The following is a 20,124-nucleotide window of genomic DNA, read 5'->3' as shown; positions in this document are numbered from 1 at the left end:
CCGTGTAATTTCTATGAAGATAGATAGCATTGTTATGCATACTGAGCAGTTTGGTCCAGAGATAAATTTGCTTGTTCCACTGGATTTAAAAGAATTTTACAGACTTTCTGCTACAGTCTTCCCTGCAAAAGAGAGAAATTGTAGTAGAAGTTTGATATGTGGTATTCCCACCTGGATTAACACATGGTCAGACAAATTCAGACATTTTGAATGGTTTGGAATTGGGTTTTGCCTAGATTTTTTTTCCTTCATGTTTGCTTCTTGGCAGAAGCCCTCTTATAAAACTGGAAGGGTTCTCTGCGGATTTGATGAGTTTGCTGTCTCTCCTGTTGGGAGAACAGAAGCTTTGCTGCTAGCTATCCATTCAACTGAACAGAAAGTAACATCATGGTAATGACTTTTAAGATTAACTGCTAATGAATGGCAAATGTCCTAGACTCAGCTGCAAAAGAGTGTTCTGTAGCAGTAACTTGTTATCCAGTGCCAGCATACAGAACTGAATTTCTACATTTTGAAATTAAGTATATTAACATTTTCAAATTGATATAACAGATATGTCATTCTTTTCTCTTTTTTATAGCCGATATCTGCTTCTACTGCTTACATTTTGGCTGAAGTGTGTCGCGATAAATACGATACCATTATACCTCTTGTACGATTGTTGCTTCATCATCATAAACTAGTACAGTTTATCACTGCAGTGGCAAAATTAGAACTGAAGGATACCCAGTAAGTGTTTCATGTCCCCCCCCCCCCGCCACCTCCCCCAGTATTTGTATCTGCAGTGTGTGCAAATCTACATGAAACTTAATGTGAGCTAGCATAGGAATAAATAGTGTGCTCAGAGAACAATTCATAGAATTCTGGAGTTTGTTTTTTAAAGCTTTTTACTTCAGTATAGAGAACTTGACTCTAGATAGCCAAGTAGTCAATTGACATTGTCTGACTATAGCTTTGCAATATTAAAGATAAAACATCTAATACTGTATAAAAGCTTTTCGAAATTTCTTAGCAGAAACTCGTACATTTATGATTTTAAGACTCTTATTTTGAACATTTATTCATTTTGTATTACAGAGAGGCAAATACCATCTTCAGAGGAAATTCCTTAGCTACTCGATGCCTGGATGAGATGATGAAAATAGTGGGAAAGCACTACCTGAAAGTTACCTTAAAACCAGTTCTAGATGAGGTATAGCATATTATGCATGAACTGCTTCGTGGTTTATTGGGTATGCTGGAAAAATCTCAAATGCACATATTGTTTTTCTAGTCTGCATATTAAACCTGAATAGTATCCTGATGCTCAGGAGCTCCATACCAGAATCATCTTAATATGGCACCACAGCTGCTTTCTCCCTCCTGTATCCTCTGAACTGACTGTTCTCTTTAGTAGGAAAATCTATTTAAAGGGGTGAAGTCTCAACAACAGTTAAAGGATCTTGGTACTGTACCTTCAGCTGTGTTGCCTGGTCATTCCATACATGGTTATTTCTTATTTATCAGGCAGTGACAAGAGCATTTTGGTTTCTAAAACCTGATTCATATATTGCAGAAAGTATATGATTATCATAAAAAAAAATCTCTGGTTGCTATTATACATGCAGGTCATGAAAAATTTCCTTGCTAGCTTCTAGGAAAATTTAATAATAGAGGTTTTCACATAACTATTAAAAATGACAACAGCTATTTGGAACATTTGGCATGGAGGCTGTTTTTTTTTTTAACAACAAGCATACTGTTTGCGTGTGATGAAGGCCATTGATGGCTTAAGAGGACTTTCCTGTCTGTGTGCTCAGAAATATTTATGTATATTTGTACACCTCATGTTCATAAGACAGCTGTACCTCCTGACCTGCCTATCCATATTCATCAGTCCGTAATGGAAATAAGAGCTGCAAAAAGAGTATCTCTCTGATCTTTTGAATAGTTTTATTGGGGGCTTTTATTAATAGTTGACAATTAGAATGATTTACAAAATATTTAACTTTACTCTCTAAAGTAAATTCACATACCTTGAGGGGAAAAATGTTGTCTATAGTCATAAAACATTCTTGTTGTGGTTGAAACTCCACAGCATAAGAAATGCTAAAAGAAGAAAGTGTGAGTGGGTAAGTAAAATGGAGGTTATTCCCCCTTCTGACAACATTTTGGATTGAGACAGTTCCCTTTTGTTTTCTTTTTTTGCAAGCATTTGCAGTGTTGACAAACACTGAGTTAGGGAGGGCAGTTATTCTTGTTATGTTTTTGATTTGGATTAGTACTACAAAAATATAACTGTCTTCTTCAGGCATGTAGAATGGAAAAATCCAGTTGATGTTTGGAACTTCTACATTATTTCAAATATTCAATATTGAGTAGAAGGCTTAGTAATACCATGCAGAATTTTTAAAAAAGGAACGATTGTCTGTAACCTTCCTCAAGCCATCTAATTTGACTACAGCTGATATGTGTACTGTAAATCTAAAGATTGCTAGCCACAATAGGCCTTGAGAGAATCAGTCGTTGGGTAGGGAGGGATTGCTTCTCTTTTTCACTTCTAGCCCAGTAAGAGAGAAGGGGATTGGATAACTATCCTGTTTTAACTAATCAAAACTATACTGTTGTCTCAGATATGTGAGAATCCTAAGCCTTGCGAAATTGATCTCCTGAAACTGAAAGAAGCTGATAATGCTGAAATTCACAAGGTAACTATTTTTTCAGCTTATACTTTAGAAGCTGGTATCGTTTTATATAACCATTCTTAGAAATGTTAATGTTTGCAACAAAGGTTACTAAGAAAATTTCCTTCACTTTGCTGCATTGCTTTCTACCTACCAATATGTTCTGTTTGAACACCATTATGTAGAGCTCTGCATTAACAAATGAGAACTAATGCTCTGCATTAATAAATGAAAACCGAATATATCTTGTAAATTTGAGATCAGATCGCAGACCAGCAATTGGAAGTTGCTGCTGCTCAGTTCTTACAGAATAAAATGAGAATACTACTGACGTGTGAGAGAGAAATTCTTTAACACATTGTTCACTGTCCGTCTTCTGTGCAGCCCCACATGGGACTGCGCCTGCGCAGGCCTGCCGACCGGATTTTTCTTTACTAGCAAACGTCCACTAGGGGGCGCACGTCCGATCCAATGCGCATGCGCGGCCGTTTCCCGCCCGAGCGACATTGGGCAACGTCGCCCCCTTTCCCCTCAGTTTCTTCTTTGCCGCCGACCGGTGAAGATCTAGCTGTCCACTTTGTGAGGAAACTTTTCCTGTGAGGATCCTGTGAAGATCGAGGATGTCTGAGAAGTCGCTGTTCAAGCGCTGCTCCAACTGCTCCACTAAGATGACGAGGACAGACGGTCACTCTGTTTGCCTCGAGTGTCTGGGCGAGGGACACATCGTCGGGAAGTGTGAGCACTGCCAACGGTTCACCCCGAAGGCCAGGGCTGAGAGGGCGAATAGGCTGAACGCCTTGCTGTGGAGACGGGCTATGCGGTTTTCGGGGGCTCCCGGTACCCCGGAGGGGCCACCACCGGCTGGTGGGACGGGTGACACCCCCTCTGAGATGGGATCTCCAAAGGCCACGTCCGCTTCGCGTTCCCGCTCCCCGGATCGCCACAAAGCCCGGCAGTTAACCCCGGATCCGAAGGGGGCTGCGAGTTCCGCGTCGGGTCGCAAGCCCTTGGCACCAACGTCGGATCCAACTCGGAAACGTCACCGTTCCAGATCGCCATCGCGGTCGGAACCGACCTTCACACCGGCTCCGAAGGTGCCGAGAGCGTCATCGGAACTGAACATCCCGGCTGGGTCGGTTCCCAAGCCGTCGGATCCGCCATCGGCTTCGACTCCATCGGTTCCGAAGCCTGCTGAGTCGGCGCGTACCGGCCTCGCTCCGAAGACGGGCGCTCGGTCGGATCCGAAGACATCGGATCCGATTGGCAGGGACCGAAGCTCGGATCCGGTCTCGGCCGACAAGGGCCGCAAGAAGTCCAAGAAGAAGTCGAAGCACAGTCAATTGGCTTCGGTCCAAACAGATGAGGTCCTCTGGGAGAGGCCTTTGACTCCGTCGCCGCACCTGTCGCCTCCGCTGCACCACTCATCAGATGATGACGGTGACCTGCCTGACGCGCCACCTCCTGCCCAGCAGTGGCATGCGGGTGATTATGCGGAACGTGAGGACCGGCGTTACCACCTCCCGCGAGGTGCAATTGAAAGAGATGGTTCCCTGTATGCCAGCTCTCCATCATTTGGCAGGGAGTATTGGGGTGACACTCGAAGTGAGTTCTCCCACTATGGTTCTCCCAGGCACGTTCCACCTTACCATCCTGCTGAACCCTACCAGGGCCCGAGTCCCAGTCCTCCATCTGATCCGTCTCCGGATGATATCATCATTGGGACTGGTCGTGTGTCACCTTCTGAGGACTACCGACTCTACTCTGAACAGATGGTCAGGATGGCTCGTTCTCTCGACATCGAGATATCGGCCGTAGATCCTAAGCCAAAGGACAAAATTCTTCAATATGTCCAGTCCGGGAACCCCCCAACTATTGCCTTCCCGTTCACTGAGGGCTTGGTGGAGATCATCCACGACATCTGTGAGAAGCCGGCCTCTGTGTACCCGATGTCCCGCAAGCTGGAGGCCCTGTACAAGACACGGGATGATGTTTGTTCATACCTCTTTGCACATCCGCCTCCCTCTTCCCTCATTACAGAGGAAATGCAGACCCGCCAACGCCAGGGATCCTATGCGGTGCCCATTGACAAGGAGAGCAGGAAGTTGGATTCTTTGGGCAAGAAGCTATACTCTTCGGCTGCCCTGACGCTGAAAATCTCCAACTATTCAGCCATCATGGGGGCGTATCAGATATTTCTTTGGAACCGCATGGCGGCCTTCCTGGAAAAACTCCCAGCAGACCAGAGAGTGTTGGCGAAGGTGATCCTCGATGAGGCCCTGAGGCTGTCTCGGCAACAAATAAATGCGGGCCGTGACACGGTTGACACCTCTGCGAGGGCATTGGCATCTTCCGTCGTCCTCCGCCGACATTCGTGGCTCCGCACAACTGCGTTGCCGGTGGAGACACGCAATAAGGTGGAGAACCTGCCGTTTGAGGGGCAATCCCTGTTTTCTACCAAAACAGATGACTACCTGTCGCAAAAGTGCAAAGATCGTATTACAGCCCGTTCCTACGGCATTCTTCCGACCAGGCCATCCACCGAAAATCGTGGCCAGTATCGCCCTTCCCAGGGTTATCGTGGACGACAGCACCGGTACCAGCCGTATCCACGCTATGGTTCCTACCGGCCATTCCAACCACCAAGTTCTTACCAGCGCCGGAGGCCTACCTACCGCCCTCGTCGCGGTCCGCAAGCCCACGATGCCAAAGAGTCAGCAACGCAGCCAAAGCAGTTCTGACTAGAGCTCGAACAGTCTGTCGTGTTTGGGAACAGATTGGTTCAGTTTGCCTCTGCATGGGCGGAAATTACGTCCGATAGTTGGGTTCTTAAAATCGTTACAGTTGGATATAAAATTCAGTTTGATGTTTACCCAGTGTTGTCTCTTCCTGATCACTCAATACAATCCTCTTCTCATAACTTACAGGCTGAGGTTGTAGCACTGCTAGAGAAAGGGGCTGTGCGGGAGGTGCTCCCTCAGGACCCCCCCTTAGGCTTTTACTCCAGGATGTTCTTGGTAGACAAGAAAGATGGAGGGGTACGACCCATCTTAGACCTACGGGAACTGAATAAATTCGTTCTCGTCAAGAGGTTCAGGATGCTTACCTTGAACACAGTCCTCCAGTTAATGCCCGAGGACATGTGGTTCGCTGTCCTGGACCTCAAGGATGCATATTTTCATATTGCCATCCATCCTGATCATTGGAAGTACCTTAGATTTCTATGTAACAATAAGGTCTACCATTACCAAGTGCTTCCCTTTGGTCTCTCAACAGCCCCACGAGTTTTTTCTAAGTGTATGGCTGTGGTAGTGGCTCATTTGAGGGAACGGGGTTGTACCATCTATCCCTACCTTGACGATTGGCTTCTAGCAGCTCCCTCTGCTGATGCGCTCCTGGCCCAGATTCATACAGTGATGCTCACCTGCTCCCGGTTAGGGCTTTTGGTTAATTTGCAAAAGTCTAACCTTACCCCGTCCAAGAGAATACTATTTATCGGTATGGAATTGGATGGTAACGTAAATAGAGGTTTTCTCCCCAGGGAGCGTGCCTTAAGAATTGGCAGGATGGTGAACCTTTTTTCCAAGTGCAGGTTCCAATCCGTGACAGCGATCCAGAGGCTACTGGGCCTCATGGCCTCTTCTACAGCTGTCACCCCTATGGCCCGGTTGCGCATGCGACCTCTCCAGCTGTGGTTCCTGTCGGTTCATGATTTTGAACACGAGTCCCAAAATAAACGTTATTCCATCCCCAGAGGGATTATCCGGGCCTTACGATGGTGGCTTGATGAGGCTAACCTCCTTGGGGGTATTGCATTTGGGTCCATCCAAACCGAGATCACAATCTCGACTGATGCCTCCACGATAGGATGGGGAGCCCAGTGTGGAGCCCTTAGGGCACATGGGGTTTGGTCAGAGCAGGAACGGGAAGATCACATTAACCTGCTAGAATTGAGAGCGGTCCGTTATGCCCTTATCGCTTTCGCAGACACGCTGCAGCAGAAAGCAGTTCAGGTGCTCACAGACAATTGCACCACGATGTTCTACCTGAACAAGCAAGGGGGCACTACATCCAAGGCCCTCTGCGACGAGGCCGTTCGGATCTGGAACTGGGCCGTGGACAGAGGCGTATACATTCAGGCGGTCCATATTCCTGGCACCACCAATGTCATCGCGGACACGCTGAGTCGGATGCGATTCGACAGCTACGAATGGACCGTAGCAGACAGTTACCTGAACGCCATGTTTTTGGACTGGGGGTTCCCAGACGTAGACCTCTTTGCGGTAGAGGCCAACAGGAAGGCCCCGCAATTCTGCTCCAGGGGAGGGCTGGGTCACCGCTCCCTAGGGGACGCGTTCCAGATACGCTGGACAGGGCACCTGTTTTATGCCTTCCCTCCGTTCCCACTGCTGTCTCGGGTCGTCAGCAAAATCCAGAGGGATGGGCCGCACTTAATTCTGGTGGCCCCCTTCTGGCCCAGACAAGCATGGTTCCAACATGTCATGCAGCTTTCGCAGGGGTCATATTATCGGTTCTCACTGAACCCGGACCTTCTGTCCGACAAAGGGGTTTGGTATCACGACCTACCCAAACTCAACCTCACTGCTTGGCACATTCGGGGACGGAGGGGATGTCTGACAGGGTAGCTGAAATTTTGCTGAATGCCCGTAGGGACACCACTCGCAGGTCATACGCAGCTAAATGGAAACGTTTTGAGGCCTGGGCTGCTGACAACGAAGTTAATGTTTGGGATTGCCAGTTGTCTTCTGTGTTTGAGTTCCTCCTGTCCCTAAAGGATGGGGGACTCTCTAATTCCTCTATTAAAGTTTATTTGGCTGCCATTTCAGCCTTCCACCCTAAAATAGATGGGAAGACGGTGTTCTCCCACAGTTTGTCAAAGTCTTTTTTGAAAGGGTTGTACAATATGTATCCACAAGTCAAAGAAATTGTTCCCCAATGGTCGCTACAAGTAGTATTGGCGGGGCTTATGACCTCACCCTTCGAACCGCTGGCCACCTGTGATTTAAAATGGTTATCCTGTAAAGTAGCCTTCCTAATGGCCATTACATCTGCCCACAGGGTTAGCGAGCTTGCTGCCCTTAGGTGGGATCTTCCCTTTTTGAAGGTCCATCAGAATAAGGTGGTGCTGAGACCTGACCTTCGTTTTAGACCCAAGGTGTCCACTCAATTTCACACCTCGCAGGACATTGTCTTGCCTGTCTTTTTTCCTGACCCTTCCAGTAGCTCAGAAAGGGCCTTGCATTCCTTGGATGTGAGAAGGGCTATTTTATTTTACCTACATCGTACGTCACAGTTTAGGAGTGCCAAACAGCTGTTTGTGTGCTATTATGGGCCCAGAAAAGGAAAGGCTGCTACAGCCCAGTCGATTTCTCGCTGGGTTACTCAGACTGTTAGGGCCTGTTATTCGCATGCTCAGTTACCTTGCCCCTTGGAACTAAAAGCTCATTCTACCAGAGCACAGGCTGCTTCGGCGGCCTTCCTTAGGGGCGTGCCCTTGCAAGACATCTGCAGGGCTGCAACGTGGTCGTCTTCTGACACGTTCGCTAAACATTACGCACTAGATGTGTGGGAAAGGAAAGAGGCTGCTGTTGGTAATGCAGTGCTTCAGTCTCTTTTTCGGTGAGAACACATGCCCGCCTCCTGGGTAAGTGGCTTGTGAGTCTCCCATGTGGGGCTGCACAGAAGACGGACAGTGAAAACAGAGTTGCGCTTACCGTAACTACTGTTCATTGACGTCTTCTGTGCAGACACACAACCCTCCCTCCTACCCCGCTGTGTTCTTCCAGATAATGTGAAGGCATTCGGCGGCAAAAGGAGAAACTGAGGGGAAAGGGGGCGACGTCGCCCAATGTCGCTCGGGCGGGAAACGGCCGCGCATGCGCATTGGATCGGACGTGCGCCCCCTAGTGGACGTTTGCTAGTAAAGAAAAATCCGGTCGGCAGGCCTGCGCAGGCGCAGTCCCATGTGTGTCTGCACAGAAGACGTCAATGAACAGTAGTTACGGTAAGCGCAACTCTGTTTACTTAATCTGTCCTTATTTAAAGCCTATTTAAAGCCTGATGGCTTGGGGCCAGCAAACTTTAAAGAATGTTTTCTCCCCGTATAAACCTACTTATCCACTCTGGTCATCTTCAGAGGCCTTGCTTTGGGTGCCCCTGCTATTTGAGGATAGATAGGTGGCAACCCAAGAAAGGGCCTTGTTGGTTGTGACATTGAAACCTTAGAATTCCCTCCCCAGGGAATCCCCCAGGATCTGTCTCCCTCTGTTACTGTCTTCTGTCAGCAGGAGAAGACTTTTGGGTTTGTTTGGCATACCCTCAGTAAACTTTTACTGGCCCTCCTCCCCTATTATGTTTCTGTCTGTATGTTTTTATTTTGTTCTTAAATATTTTACATATACATTTAAAATGATGCTTTAATGTTTTTGATATCTGCTGCCTCAGGGGACCCTATTTGAGTGGAAAGGCAGCACAGAAATGTTTTAAATAAATACATTTCCTGATGCATGTGTTCTTACCTGGTTTGTTAATACACTTGAACTGCAGTGTAAGTGGAAAACATTGCCAAATGGCCTCTGTCTCATCAAAGTTTTGCTGAATGATGATTTAATATGCTTTTGAATTTTAAAGTATTTTATCTAGTAACATTCAACCCATATAATTTCACAAAACACCTCATAAGAGTTATCACAGTATTTTTAAAGAAACAACAGCAAAATATTAACTATAAACCAGTTATGAACTCAGTGATGCCATCCAGTTGGCTCAACAAACATGAACCACTTTTTTAAAAAGGCAGTTAAAGGCTTGGGGGAAAAGTACGATTTTGACCTGGCACTTAGCCATGCTAGCTGCCAGACAAGTCTGCAGAGGGAGGAATTCCACAAAAGGGGTACTGCCATGGGAAAAGCCCTCTCACCTGTGGCCAACCTCCGTACTTGAAAAGATGGGCACTGACAAGCAAGGGACTGTCCAGAAGATTTTATAGGAGATTTTGGTCCCAGACTAGTTAGGATCTCAGACCTATTAATAAACACTTGAATTGTGCTCAGAAGCTCAGAAGCAAATAGGTAGCCAGTGAAGCTCCTTCAACATTACAGCATAATGTGGTATGTTTAGTGAACTCCAGATAAACTGCCACATCATGTGGAGCTTTCAAACTGTTTTCAAGAGAAGCACCATATAGAGCTCATTGCAGTAATCCAGTCTGGATGTAATCATTGCATGAATAATTGTGGCCAAATCATGCTGCTTATGAAATATCATAACTGGTGCAGCAGTCTAGAGTGGGCAAACCTTTGTAAAGTATTTTAGGGCTCTCTTTCTGCAAATCTGTTGGTGTCTGATTTAATTAATTTGTAAGTTACTCAAAGGTTTTTATGGGAGAAGAGGACCATGGTTGGATCCAGATTAAGGTGGCAATTTCTACCAATTTCTCCCTTCCCTCTGTAAACCTCCTTCATATCATTCCTCGGGGAATGATCCCTGGAACAGCATTTCAGGTGATCAGTGGACTGCAATGGGAAGTGGGAGGGGAAAAGGTCCATTCTGTCATTGGAAAATTTCATCTGGATCCAGCATCGTGGGTGAAATTTTTTGTGTGTGCTTATTTTGTAAGCTGCCTTGGGCCAGATCCCTAGAAAAGCAGCGTAAAATCTCTTTCTTTCTTTCTCTTTCTTTCTTTTTCTTTTTCTTTCTTTTTCTTTCTTTCATTTTATTTTATTAGTAAGATTAAAAGCCCAGTAAAAAGGGCAAAGAAATAAGACAAAAGTAAAGAAAAAAGAATACAAAAAGATTAGAAATAACAAAAAACAATAATACATATTTCATTTTCTATTTTTCTCTATAACACCTTTTATATTTTAACAAACATTATGCTTTTAGTTTTGATATCTCCAAAATTTACCTTTCCCAATACTGCCCCCCTTCTATTTATTTTTCCCAAATTTACCTTCTTAAAAATCAAATCCACAAATCATCAGTTCATTTTTCCTTGTCTCATGCAGGAAGTCAATAAGCGGTTTCCAGTTAACCATAAAAATAGACAATGTTTTATCTCTGATCAGAGCTGTAAGTTTAGCCATCTCCGCTAACTCTGTCATTTTCATAATCCAGTCCTTGTTTGAAGGCAATACTGTACTTTTCCATTTTTGCGCATATAAAAGCCTAGTCACCATGGTCATATATAGAAATAAAATATCATGTTGATTTTCCAACTGTTTATTGATTAATCCCAACAAAAAAGCTTCTGGTTTAAATTGTATATTGATCTTCAACATTTTTTGTATTATCATATGAATTTATGACCAGAATTTTTTAGCTTTAGAGCAAGTACACCAAAGATAATAAAATGTTCCTTCATGTTGCTCACATTTCCAACATTTATTTGACATACTTTTACTCATTTTTGCTAATTTGTCAGGAGACATATACTACCGATATATCATTTTATAAAAATTTTCTCTAAGTGTGGAATTCAAAGTAGATTGGAGCCCCTTTACTGACATGTTTTTTCACTGGTCCATCAATATATTATACTCAAAATTTTTAGCCCACTTTATCAAACAGTATTTCACAGATTCTTCTTCTGTTTCAAATTTCAATAAAAGTTTATACATTTTGGAAATAACATGTTTGTCATTTGTACAGAGCTCTTTTTCAAACTCTATCTTCTCATAATCAAAGCTCCATAATTTTTTATCTGATTTGAACCTTTCTAGAAGTTGAGCATACAAAAACCATTGACATTTATAACCTTTAGCTATTAAATCTTTGATTAAAGTAGAATGAAAATTCTTGATCAAAATAGAATAAAACCCATACTGTATGTTTTCTCTGTGGCCATAGCTTTCTGAAATTTTTCTTCCTTGCAGGAAAACTTACGCAACTATGTCGACAAAGTATTCAGTACAATAGTACAGTCAAGTATAAGTTGCCCTACACTAATGTGTGATGTATTTTGCTCTCTGAGAAGTCTGGCTGCTGAAAGATTCCCCAGTAAGTATGCATTTTTTGTTTAGAAACTGACATAAGACCTCACTGAAGTCTCTTGAAGTTCATGAAAATATTACCCATGATTTGAGTCTGGAAATAGCTGAAACAGTAGTTTGTATTCTTTACCTCTCTTGGATGAATTTTTTAATATACATGGTAAACATTGCTAGCCTACCGTAGACTGTATACAAAGCACATGTGTGTTTTGTCATTTAATAGTCATGGCTATAGTAGAGTCTGCATGCTTACTGCAGCAGAGTAGCAATTTGAAAAATAGCAGACTGAAACAAAGATGCACAAGAAATGACAGCAGAAAAATAGGTGATGCTTTAAGATGTTGTAGTGAGTAGTATTTTGAACTACTGCTGTATACCTACTAATTTATTGACAAGTGTATAACTCTTGAGTAGCAAGTAGTTTTCTCTGTTCTGCAGAAAAAGTAAAGCAATTGCTTCTGTGTACTATACTCACCAAAGAGAATTGCTGTTTCTACAAATGAAAGCAAATAGCTCTACTTTGAAAGCCTTTAGAATAGTGTATTTCTTGAAAAATACATATAATGTATAGTGATTGAGACATGGCACGTAATATATAGCAAGGCATCTTACATCATAACCATATTGTCATTTCATGCTAAGTGCTAGTTCTTGCCTATTGACACTGAGTTGAATCCAAACCACATCACAAATTCAGTTCTGCTTGCAGAACATAGCTTTCCTGCTTCTGGCTACAGCCCACTAGGCCCTCCAGAATGCTGCTTCCCTAGGGTCAGGGGAATCTCCTGGAAAAGTGCTAAGCTCCATGTGAAGGGGGAATGAGAACTAGTAAAAATCCAGTGCAATTCTACCATTGAAAAAAAAATCTTTGGATCTAGTCCTATATCCTTCTAAGGCTTTTGCTGTCTTCATTTCATACTAAGTTATAGTACATTTTACATTTCACGGTTTTTCTCTGCAGATGACCCTCATGTACAGTATTCTGCAGTGAGCAGCTTTGTGTTTCTTCGTTTCTTTGCTGTAGCTGTAGTATCGCCTCATACTTTCCATTTACGACCTCACCATCCAGTAAGTTTTGATGATGTTCTGTTGAAACTTTGTAGGCAGTTTAGGAAGACATATATGGGAATTAATTTAGCATTGTAACATGAAGGGCATGACTGATAACTTACAGGCCACCAAGATTTATTAAATTAACTCTAGATAACTATCTCTATAAACAATGCACTGAGCCATCTCCATGTTGTAAAGCACGTGCCACTAGGCAGGCAGGCTGCATAGTTTTACACTAATCATTTTAACACATGATTTGTAAGCATTTCCCATTGATTAAAAAATCCTGGCAGCAAATCTTAAAGTGGAAAGCTCTTCTTATGCTGAAGGAGCGTATAAGAATCTGTGTGGCTTGCTTTTGACATCTGATTTTGTCTGATAGCATTGCTGAGAACTTTGTAGAAATTGTCAGAGGTGACAGTCAACATATTTTGTTTCTTCCTGAATGTGAGTGTATAATTCATGAAGGGGCCTTACAGGATGATTCTCATATTCTTTTTTTTTATTATGGACTTTTCTCACCAAACTTGAATGATGTATTCCAGTGTAAATGCATTATAAAAATAGTCAAGGCAATAGTTAAAAGTCTGTGCAAATAATCCCCAAATCCCTTTTTTTATAATCCAGAATCCCTTTTTTAAAATTGAATCACTGATATGAATTTATTTGCTCAGTAGAATTCCTGCAATGTATATATGAACAATGTTTCATAGGAGAATGAAAATTTTGGGGACCAAGGTATTACATTTGGCAAAATTGTTATGTGCTCAATGTACATTTGACTTTGTCCCTTAATTAAATGACATTGAATAGTTCCAATGGCTCCTTTGTTTAGCTTGTGGCTAAACAGTGCTCTCAGTTCCACATGCATATGCACTGTGCCTATTGACTCATTTTCACCTATCCATGACACAGTCTGCTCACTCTTGGCCTCCATGCCTCTGCTTAGGTTTCTATCTCTTGTTAGCAAGACACTTGGTATCTAAGTATGGCAAATATATGTCTCTAGTCAGCTAATTAGTTTTAGCCTTCAGCCTTAATGAAGAGACAGTAATTTGTGTAGTACCAGTTGCTGCATTAGAAGCTGTATTTAATAGTTATTCCATTGATATAAGCTCATAGTGGCATGAATACTTGGAATTTTGTGTGAAGTATAAAAAATATCAAATGTGTTCCTTAAACATTACATTAAAGCATAATTACCTTGATTACTCAGATTAAATTTTAAAATGTCAACTACTGGCTCTGGATGCCTCTAAACCAGTGCATACTGTTAATGCCTGGAGCACATATAAGACTTTGAATTTTTAAGAACTTTTAAGAATAAGAACTTTTAAAAACTTACTTGTTTTGTGCAGTTAGTTTACTTTTTTTTGTAGAGATGTAGCAAATATAAAATGCATGAAGATGTTTTGCGTTACAGATTATATTTTTCAGGCAAATTTGGATGTAGTCTACAAACCACTACTCTCTTCATCTCAGTGAGGCTTATTATGTGAGAGCCCCATCTTAAAACTACTGCCATGTAGAGACTATGTGCTTGGCAGACAGTACTTTTTTATTGTAACAGTATGACGGGCACATTATTATATAGTATTTGCTGGCCACATTTTTCAAAATAGTTGAACTTTGCTATCTTTACTGTATCTGTCTATTTTACTTTTTGTTTTCTCTAATACTGCTTCTAGGATGTACAGACATCTAGAACATTAACCCTTATATCAAAAGCCATCCAAACATTGGGAAGCTGGGGAAGTTTGTCCAAAAGCAAGCTAGTAAGTGGATAATTATTCCTTTTTTATTTTTCTTTTGGTGTTGTACTAGACTTACTTGTATACATACTTAGTATACACACTAAGACTTACTTGTTGTATACATCTTCTTTCTTCAGTCAAGCTTCAAGGAGTCATTTATGTGTGATTTTTTCAAAATGTTTCAGGAAGAGGAATATACTGAAGCCGTCAAAAAGGTATCTTATTTATGCATATGTGCGGGGAGGGGTTGACGTTTACTTTTATTTATCCCATGCTTCTTACAAGGAACTCGGAGCAGTGTACTTGAGGGTTATCCCACTTATTTCTCATCACAGCAGTGAGGTAGGCTAGGCAAAGAGTGAGCGCTGGCCAAATGTCATCCAGCAGGCTTCAGGGCTGGATGGTATTAGAATTCCCATGTGTCCAGTCCAGGTCTTGCATTTTCCTTACTATATGTTATATTTAATTATTAAAATGGTTCTATACCACCTTTCGGTGTGGCTAAAGGCACTTATTTTTTATTATTTATTTATTAGATTAGATTTTTAGTCCGCCCTCCCTGCCAATAACCAATAGAATAAAACACAGATGCCTCCCTCCCCCAACAAAGTAGCTGCAGTTTATATGCCATTAATCACACCTGATTAACTCTGACAAAATACATTGTTGAGTTATGTCTTAAATATATATATATTCACAGATGTGAAGGAAAAATAAACAGTTTTGAAAGCATAAATTAATAAGAGCCTACTTTAGGGTTCAATAAAGGATGCTTTTTAATTACATCCGGAAAATAACTCACATTCTTCTAATGTTCTGTTTGTTCAGTTTTTAGATGAAGTATCATCTACAGAAAGTAAAGAGCCAAATGTCATGAGTGAGCCAGTGCATCTAAAAGAAGGGTAACTGAAATATGAAATGCTGTATATTGACCAACAATTTTTCTTAAGCATGTGATTTTTGCAGGATTTGGATTGCTTCCTTTGAAATAGCCTAGAGCCTCTGGCTATTGAGGTACAAAACCTCTTTCAAGCAATAGCAGTGAGGCTAGACACGAAGGCAATACAAAGTCATACAGTTTCATAGATGTATATATTACAATAGTGCACAGACTGTCCCTGTTGGTTCAGTGCTATGTTCTGGTATTGTCATTTTTGTCTCTCTACCACACTTTCTGTAGATTAAAAGATGGAAAGAGGTTATAGTTTTTCAGAGCTGCAATATTTTCTATGCATCCTTTTTGCTTTTCATCCTGTTTTCACAGCCTTCAGAAGGCTAACTAAGATAGTCTGGAATCATCTAGCTGCTCTTTGCTGCTATTCAGTTTGCTTGCTGTATTAATATAATTTCCTTTAATTGGTCTTTTTCTATGCTGGTTTGAATGCCATATTAGGAGTACATTGGCATATAAATCCTTCAGATGAATTAAACTTTTATTTGGAGGAAGTTCTAGTACGTAGCTGATATTCACATGCATCCTTGGCTATGTAGACTTTTGGTTAACATTCCTAGAGATCTTTCAGTTTTGTCCAGACAGTTTCTTATTCCACATACTGCTTATATGTTACCCATATAGTTTCCTGGAAAAGGTCATATAAATACATGTGGAAATTGCATTCTTTAAATTGCAACCCTTTAAAGTGGATGCATTTGGCCTTTAAAGTGGATGCATCTGGAAACTTTTGAAATTATTTACAAAAAAGAAAGTATCCACATTAGAGATGGGCATGAACCAAAATACAAACCAAAGTTCGTCACGAACAGGCTGCTGTTTCATTTCCCTCCCAGCTTCCCAGCTACTTTGTTTCCAAAGGGCTGTGCAAAACTCTTGTTTTTTTTCCTCTCTTTTTCAAAGCCTGACACATTCCTGGGAGAGAGGGAAAAGGAGCCATTTAATCCTTTCCTGGCTTTTAAAGCCAGGAGGAATGTGCAGTAACATTACAACATTACAACCCTTTTTTGCTTTTGGGGAAAAAAAGAGTGTGCATACCCCAAAGGAGGAAGGGAAAAACCAGCCATTTAACCCTATCCTGGCTTTAAAGCCAGCAGGGAATAAGCAAACTCCTGCAAACATGGGAAGCCGAACTGATATTGAAATGCTTTAAAGTATCAGTGCGAAAAGGACCTCAGTTGATAGGAGGAGGATCCCCCTCCCATCAGCTGGAAACCAGAAGCGCAAACCCCTATTCTGCAGACCTTCTGCTACCCTGAAAGTGATATTTTCATGAACCAAACAAACCAGTTTGTGAACTGGGGCAAGTTCGTGAAAGTTTGTGGTTCGTGAAATGTGACAAACCACATAGTTCGGATTTTTCCCGGTTCATGCCCATCTCTAATCCACATATTACTACTCTGTTCTTTTCATAGGGAAATGTACAAAAGAGCACAAGGAAGAACTCGCATTGGAAAAAAAAATTTCAAGAAACGCTGGTTCTCTCTTACCAGTAGAGAGCTCACATATCACAAACAACAAGGTAATAAAACTTCTTTTTTGTGATGCTAGCTTTTCAAGGTATACGATATGGTCTGTCTATTTGCTGATTTTTTTGAACAGTGTTCTTCTGTTACAAGTTAACTGAGTTCATTACAGTGTGGTTCTATATGAAAATGCCTTTGACCAGTGGTCTGACTCAATATATCAAGGTCAGTATTATCTACCCTGACAGGCAGCAACTGTCCATGGTCTCTGGCAGAGGTCCTGCTTACTACTGAGTAGTGTAATCTTCATTCTATCTAAAGGAGTGTGTGTGCTGTTACTCCAGATTCTCCCGGATCCTTCATGTTGGTTCTGCAAAAAAACCCCAGACTCTATGACTGTCTTGTTATACCATCTTAGAAGTGGTTGACCTGACCTGTTTTACTGAAAGAGCGCAGTATGATGGAAGTGGTTCCAGTGTATGCTTGGATCACCATCAACTTTGATATGGAGGACCGGGAAAGGGTGTAGCTGTAATCCATTGTGAGGCTTCATCATTCAAAGATAGGATAGATTGTATATTCCTTGTGCTGGGTTCCCCAGAAAGTTTGAGAATTCTCCTGGGGTACTATCTGCTTAACTGCTCACTTGATAGTGATCCGGCAACATGGTATTGAAGGTCCCCAGATTTATTTTGCTGAGGGACCAAGATGGATGTGGAAATCATGTCTAGTAGTATTCAGCATATCATGGCTGCTATGCAGAATCTAGGACTGGCTCAGATTGTTTTGAGCCCTAAACATGGGCACATTCTGGATTTACTGTACTGCTATGAAGCAAGCATTTGACCTAGTTGCAGAACTGGATAACTGAATTTTGTCATGGTCAGATTACTGTCTGCTAAAGGCACATTTTTAATTTGATAAACTCACCACAGTAGGTCAAAGTATGTAAAACTCCTTGGATGGTGAATCCATGTAATCTGTCCTCAGAGACTCAAAAGACATAGCAGGTTTCCTGAATGCTCTGGGGGATGCTGTGTGGGTACCCTCATCTTGCTGTGTAGTGCAGGATTGACAGAGGCCATATATAAAGTTGCTGTACTTCATTCTGTTTCTCTCCATGATATTCTCCCCACACTCTTCCCTGTCTTACAGAAGAGCTGGGAAACATGGCATTGATTGGGTGATGTCTTGATCAGTGGTGGTACAAGAATAGCCATGGTGTAGCACATTGGAAGGCCTATGAGGCAGAAGTGATTGTGACAAAGAAGTATTTCTTCCTTGTTACAATTGTGTGAGCTGAATCATATCCCACAGAACTCGTTTAAGTGTTCAAGATCTTTTGGCTGGAATCTTTGGAGAGTCAACCTTGGTTATTCAGTGGGTGATTCCCCACGTGACGACAGCTGCCCAATAACAGGTCCATTTTTCAATGTGCCAAATTCGTTACTTGTTGCTAGCTGACAGCCTCTGAGGCAGAGGGAAAGCAGGGTCATCGGTAACAATTTCCCTCTAAATGTCATTAACCAATACTCATTCCACGATATCAGTGGGAAATGCTCTGACCTATCAGATGTGTTTGCTTGATGCAACGTTTATATGTAGCAACGTGTGTTTTGAGAAAAATTTTGATGTGTTTGTTTGATGTAGCAACGTTTTTTTGAAAAACAAAAATTAAAAAAAGTCTGTCGACACTTCTCCCGGAAAAAGCAATGAGGAATCGATTTTTATACTGGCAAATTCTGCACAATGGACTTTGAGCATGATGAAATGAAATGTCAATGCAAAACAAAAGCCTTAATGTGGAATCGGGGAGCGGTGGAATTTATATGACTCCACTGCAGCATGACTGCTCAGGAAGTCCGATCAAAGTCAATCATGCGGAATCCCCCAGTGTGATATGCCTGGTTGATTCTTTGCTTGTAAAGTTGCTCATATCTGATCCAACTTGTGCTTTATAAAGACACATGAAGTTGCCTTATAATGCGTTAGACCATTGGTCTGTCAAGGTCAGTAAGCTCTCCAGGGTCTCAGGCAGAGGTTTTTCACATTTCCTACTACCTTTTTCTTTTAAATGGAGAGTCAGAGAATTGCACAAGACCTGCCTGCAAAGCAGGTGCTCTACTACTGGGCCACAGTCCCTCCATATTAGTGGCAGAGATTGTATCAGCAGTATTTGACTCTGTACGTAATAACTCTCTTGTTGCTTTTTCTTGGATCATTTTGGATTGCTCACAAGTTGAAAGTTGACAGATTACTTGTGGTTATAAAGCCACCACTTGTAGGCTGGATCCTTGCCCTTGCTGGTTAATTAAGGTTCTTTGCCTTTATGGTCATTAAGATCATTAATGTCTTCCAGAGCCAAGAAGGTTCCCTCAGGACTGAAAAAGGAAATTGTTTGTCCTGGAGGATATTCATTTGCAGTGGGATAAAGAACATTCTTCTTAATTTTGTTAGATCATTCTGTTTCATTTGATACAGTCAATAAGATAGATCATAGCAAACATTTTTGAGGGTCTCTGGTCTTTTCTTCAGTGGTTTGTTATGTCTGTCCTGTTGGAAAACAATCCTCACATGACACAGATGATGGTAGTTGGGGATTGGTCATAGTCCAGTCATGGCACAGCAGTGTTGAGGGCTCCTCAGGAGAAGATGACTTCTCAGGAGGAACCCTGGGTAGTTAGCCCTGAACCAGGAACCAGCAAGCAAGCTGACATCTGCAGGCTCATCAGGACCAACAGCCAGCAGCTGAGGCAGAGCCACCAATGCTCTCCAGCCCTGAGGCAACAGGTGAATCCCAGTTGGTCGTTCCTAGCCCTCCAGCATCGCCCATACCCTTGGAGCACTGGAGATGAAGGCAAAGAGCAAGCCTGTAGGAGAGATGAAAAAGCACACGCCTCCTTGTCCAATGCCAGCTGCTTGTTAATAGTAATGAGGAGTAGCCCAAGATTACTCCCAAGCAGCTGGCTGCAAGCCAGTTATATATAGTTTGGGGGCTGTTTTATTGTTTGCTTATTTATGTTGCTACAATAATTTTATAGAAAACTGAATAAGAGAGACACTTTAATCTTGAATATTTTGAAAGCATTTTCCAGAGTAAACTGTAGTTCCTTTCAGATAACATTTTGTTCACATATTTAACGTGTTTGTCCAACAATGGCTTTACTTGATAATATTTTTTCTTTCTATGAAGATTCAAGGCCTGATTGAAATGTTTTTGACCACATG

At 42.1% G+C, this 20,124-nt stretch overlaps 1 protein-coding gene across 2 annotated transcripts in view; it reads left to right on the top strand.

The window, feature by feature from the left end:
• RASA2 (RAS p21 protein activator 2) overlaps window positions 1-20,124 on the top strand; it is a 66,136-nt gene that overhangs the window by 37,479 nt on the left and 8,533 nt on the right. For both annotated transcript variants that reach the window (XM_054982988.1, XM_054982987.1), the window contains exons 11-19: window positions 581-729; window positions 1,078-1,192; window positions 2,613-2,687; window positions 11,555-11,678; window positions 12,633-12,739; window positions 14,413-14,499; window positions 14,616-14,693; window positions 15,307-15,380; window positions 16,846-16,952. In XM_054982988.1, the coding sequence (XP_054838963.1) occupies window positions 581-729; window positions 1,078-1,192; window positions 2,613-2,687; window positions 11,555-11,678; window positions 12,633-12,739; window positions 14,413-14,499; window positions 14,616-14,693; window positions 15,307-15,380; window positions 16,846-16,952 (916 nt within the window). The remainder of the gene's footprint in view (window positions 1-580; window positions 730-1,077; window positions 1,193-2,612; window positions 2,688-11,554; window positions 11,679-12,632; window positions 12,740-14,412; window positions 14,500-14,615; window positions 14,694-15,306; window positions 15,381-16,845; window positions 16,953-20,124) is intronic.

Source organism: Eublepharis macularius, chromosome 6 (assembly GCF_028583425.1).
Source record: "Eublepharis macularius isolate TG4126 chromosome 6, MPM_Emac_v1.0, whole genome shotgun sequence".
Classification (NCBI taxonomy): domain Eukaryota; kingdom Metazoa; phylum Chordata; class Lepidosauria; order Squamata; family Eublepharidae; genus Eublepharis; species Eublepharis macularius.
This window is presented reverse-complemented; position numbering and strand designations above follow the sequence as displayed.